Source organism: Rutidosis leptorrhynchoides, chromosome 3 (genome assembly GCF_046630445.1).
Source record: "Rutidosis leptorrhynchoides isolate AG116_Rl617_1_P2 chromosome 3, CSIRO_AGI_Rlap_v1, whole genome shotgun sequence".
In the NCBI taxonomy this organism is placed as follows: Eukaryota; Viridiplantae; Streptophyta; class Magnoliopsida; order Asterales; family Asteraceae; genus Rutidosis; species Rutidosis leptorrhynchoides.
Window position 1 is genome coordinate 95,750,486 of NC_092335.1, and position 4,502 is coordinate 95,754,987.

The 4,502-nt window shown below is 36.9% G+C and overlaps 1 protein-coding gene across 1 annotated transcript; it reads left to right on the plus strand.

Annotated features, from left to right (window-relative positions):
* The first annotated feature begins 286 nt into the window (after positions 1-286).
* LOC139896519 (probable NEDD8-conjugating enzyme Ubc12-like) lies at positions 287-3,070 on the plus strand. The gene is made up of 6 exons (XM_071879159.1): positions 287-444; positions 851-964; positions 1,137-1,245; positions 1,366-1,444; positions 1,579-1,695; positions 2,754-3,070. The coding sequence occupies exons 2-6, from the start codon at positions 856-858 to the stop codon at positions 2,889-2,891; spliced, it is 552 nt and encodes a 183-aa protein (XP_071735260.1). The 5' UTR covers positions 287-444; positions 851-855; the 3' UTR covers positions 2,892-3,070.
* Positions 3,071-4,502: the final 1,432 nt, after the last annotated feature.

Here is a 4,502-nt window from a genome sequence, read left to right on the forward strand (position 1 = left end):
CACAAATTATTTATTTATTCATAAATGTTTCTACTCCCTCCGTCTCATTCCAATAGTTCACAGACAAAAAACACGCAGTTTTAGAAAATCCCACTAACTTCATTTCTTCACCAATGAAATATCTTCTCTCTCCAGATCCACCAATGAAATATCTTCTTTCTTTTCTATTTATGGAAGTGGACTATCAGAATGGGATAGCTCAAAATAGAATACTGCACTATTTTCTATTGGAATGAGACGGAGGTAGTATAAGTTAAAAACTTCACAAATTAGCATCGAAACATACCCTAAAACTACCCTAAAACAAGAAGGTGAATTCTTCTGTAAAAAATAGAACCCTATATATTGAGAGATTACCGATTCACTATCCCGTTAAATTAAAACTCAGGCTACCGCTGATTTCGTTTCATCCTTCCATACCTCACGTATTAGCTTGTAACGATCGTAAGCATAATCTCTTTGTACCCTACATTGTTATTGTTATTATTCTCTATAGCTAGGGTTTCGAATTAAATCTTTTTCGTTGTTTGTCCACGTTTTATTATTTTACTTTTTATAATAGCGAATTAGTTTTGTAGTATAACTTATATTTTGATGACGACTAAATTAGATATCTGCAATTTATTGTTATCAACCCTAATTAGCACGAGAAGCTGCGTATTTACTTAGCTACGGCTTTCATGATCAATATTTGATCATACCTTTTTTGTTGCTTTTAAATTTACTCCAATAATCAGACATTGGTTAAATAAGTGTCTTAATTTTTTTTTTTTTTTTTTTAAGTGTTATATCGGTAGAATTTAGTAATTGTTACCAAAAGGTTGATTTGGGGGCTTTTGTGTTTTTACAGAAACCATGATCAGGTTATTTAAAGTTAAGGAAAAGCAATTAAAAGAAGCTGAGAATTCAAACGGAAAGGGACCGTTCAATAAGCAAAGTGCAGGGGAGTTGCGTCTTCATAAAGGTTTATTATTAATCTGTTTAACATAAACATAAACCTAAACATAAACATTTTTTTTTTCCCCAATAAGTGGCAATTGAGCACATAACATATTACTTCAGGATTTATAATGTATCTTTTATTTGTTGTATAAAGAGTAAGACTATGCATACATCTGATATGTTGGATTTTGTAGATATAAGTGAGTTGAACCTACCGAATTCATGCTCTATTTCGTTTCCAAATGGCAAGGATAATCTGATGGCTTTTGAGATTCTTATCAAACCTGATGAAGGATATTACAGGTAGGTTATCTATATTTTATTAATTTCTTATATATTCTTATTCTTATGATTAATAATTTAGATATTGTAACCTAAAATATTGTAATTTATGTGTGTTTTGTATATATTTTTTTGTTACAGGGGAGGGAAATTTGGGTTCACCTTTAATGTATCTACTATTTATCCACACGAGGCGCCAAAGGTTAAGTGTAAAACCAAGGTAAAAGTGATTTCTTTATCTTAGTTTGAGGCTTGTGTGATTATTTCAATTGTGGAATTTTTAGTGTTTTTTTTATCTCTGTTTTTCAGAAAAGTATATACCATAAAACCGCTTGTGTATAATTGTTGATGCAGGTCTATCATCCTAATATTGACTTGGAAGGAAATGTGTGCCTTAATATTTTACGCGAAGATTGGAAACCTGTCCTCAACATCAACACCATTGTTTATGGATTGTATCATCTCTTCACGGTATGTTTCACATTCTTTGATCATATACACATACATACCACGCTTCTTAAACGTACATTCATTGTTGTATTAAACCAAACAACCATTCATTCAACAGTCACAAAACATGTCAAATGCATCATTATGTTAATGATGTGATTGCTGTAATGATGTTTAGTCTGTTTATAAATTTTTAATATTATATTCATATTAAAGTGTTTGAAGGGGGCGCCTGACTTCGGCTCGACTCATTTTGACCTGAATTAAAAAGTACATGTTTCAATTTGTTACTCAACCTGCCCGACCCGTTTGTCTTCTCAACTCTAAATCGTTTGCATTACAGTAAAAAGGAAAATAAACCTAGAAAAAAAATTATGTATTACCGATTACCTGGCCCATATGCCCGAAAAAAGACCCGAGTCCATATACCCGGTCCGTAAACCTGATAACCCGGCCCGTAACCCCGATTACTCGGCCCGTATACCCGATGACCCGTCCTATATACCCGAAAAAAATACTCAAATGCCCGTGTGAGAACTCATTTGCCCGATAGTTCGTAAGTAAATGGGGACCCGAATACCCTTGGGGAAACCCGTTTACCCGCTAGTTAGTAACTAAATGGGGACCCGACTTGTCCGGGTCCGGGTTTGGGACGGATTTTGTTAATCGGGTACGGCTCTTGGATTACCTAAACCCGGCCCGATGCCATCCCTAATTCACCATTTGTCATTTTTTTATTTTTTTTTGGGTGAAAATAACGAAAGCTTATATAAATACGGAAAACGTTTACGAATAGAAAACGTCTTCAACGAAAGAAAACAACGAGAGAAACCCCGATGAGGCTCGTACCTAGAAGCGACAAACTAACAAACTCTCTATACCGAGCCTCATCTTGACCCAATCGGAAAAGAAAAAAAAAAACTAACCGAATCAATTGGGCTAAAAACTAACCGAATACAGCCCAACGCTTTCAACAAACAACAAAGACATCAAACTCAAAAACGAAAAATACACTAGGAAACTCTCTATAACATTTGCCACTTGGTGTGATATAAAGGTGTATGTTTAATTGTGTGCAGGAACCAAACCATGAAGATCCTTTAAATCATGAGGCTGCTGCTGTTCTAAGGGACAACCCTGAAGGATTCAAAAATAATGTAAAGACAGCAATGGCTGGAGGGCGTGTGGGGGAGACCAAGTTTACCCGATGTTATTAACTTACTTTTTTTTCGATTGATGAGAACAGCCATGTTTATTACACTTTTGAATGTATTCAGATTTCGGTTAGTTTTTTATTAGCAAGCTTGGCTGGGTTGGGCGCCTAGTCTTAAGTTGAAGTTGGCCCGCTTGTTTTTTTGACTAAATTGGTCTATTGTACCATTAATCATCCATTAATATCAGGTTAACGTAAGTTTAAACTTTTTATGTTAGTGCAAATATATTAAGGTATTTGTTATAACGTATAAGCTAAAATATTGTTTTCGATGTATAAACATCCATCCGTGTAAATATATAAGAAATGAACTAAGAAATACATATGTATTGTTTTTGAGTTATTTTTATTGAACCATTGGAGCGCTACTCCCTCAAGAAGAGGAGGACATTTCACACACTTGGTTTCGTCAGCGCTGTTTGCGCGCTATGTCCTCATATTTTTGTAAAAAATTATCCTGATAAAAGAAACCATCATAGTACCCCCAATGTGGCAATGTCAATGGGATAACCAAGTACCCCAATGTCAACGGGATAACTAGTAGTGAGCAACGTAATGGTTCAGTATGTGAGGCGCAAACTTTTCCGTCGTGAGAGCAGTTTCGAACGAGGGCTTGACGCTAACACCCTTCATTCCAGCGTATGAATTTCATATTATGTGTCCAACCCTTTCAGGTTGTTCGAAGTCATGGACCATATTATCAGGCGCGACTTTCATTAACGAATACACCAAGTATGCCTGATTCTGGGCGAGCTCTTCCCGTGTCTTGGCATATAGTGCGATGTCCGATCCTGTTGGGATAGGCACCTGTATATAGGTGTACACTGTCCGACTTGGTCGCGGTACCGTTGGTGGGGCTTGCTGATGTAGTGTTAAGCTTAATGAGACGCTTAGAATTTTAAGCCCTTCCACGTCTGCGTCTATATTCTTTATGGACTCCATCGCGCTTGCTCGCGTGATCGGGGTACGTTGACTGGTGCTAAATGAGGTCACGGGGATGTCTTGTGTGACGGTACTAGTTGGCGCCGTGGTAATGTAGATAGGAATAATTCCTATGCAGGTGGTGCTTCTAGCCAAAGGTATTCGTTTTGTATCCGGGTTTCCAGTGAGAACAGGGTCCTGTTCTTGGCGGAAGCTCATTAGGCGCTACTGGCCATTCCCGCGCAGTCTGCCAGCTGTCTGCCACAATCGTCGTGCAGTCTGTAACACTGTGACGATCGCTCAAAATCCATATGGACGAACACGTCATTCATTGATTCCATTGCGAGGTATTTGACCTCTATATGATACGTGTTGTAAACATTGCATTCTTTTGAAAAGGCATACCATAAATGAATATTTAATTCCAAGGTTTTCGACATCTGATGATTTCTACATATAGACAATCACCGTAAATAATAGTTTACAATAATACTTCCGTTGACAATGCAGTCAAAATAGATACATGATGATGGTTTTGTGAATGCAACGTTTTCTTGAATAAAGCATGCAAGACTCCATGCACATAGCTTGTATAACATGTAAGCAAACAGCGGAAGACTTCTAGGGAACCTGAGAATAAACATGCTAACAAGTGTCAACACAAAGGTTGGTGAGTTCATAGTTTTAGTGTTTC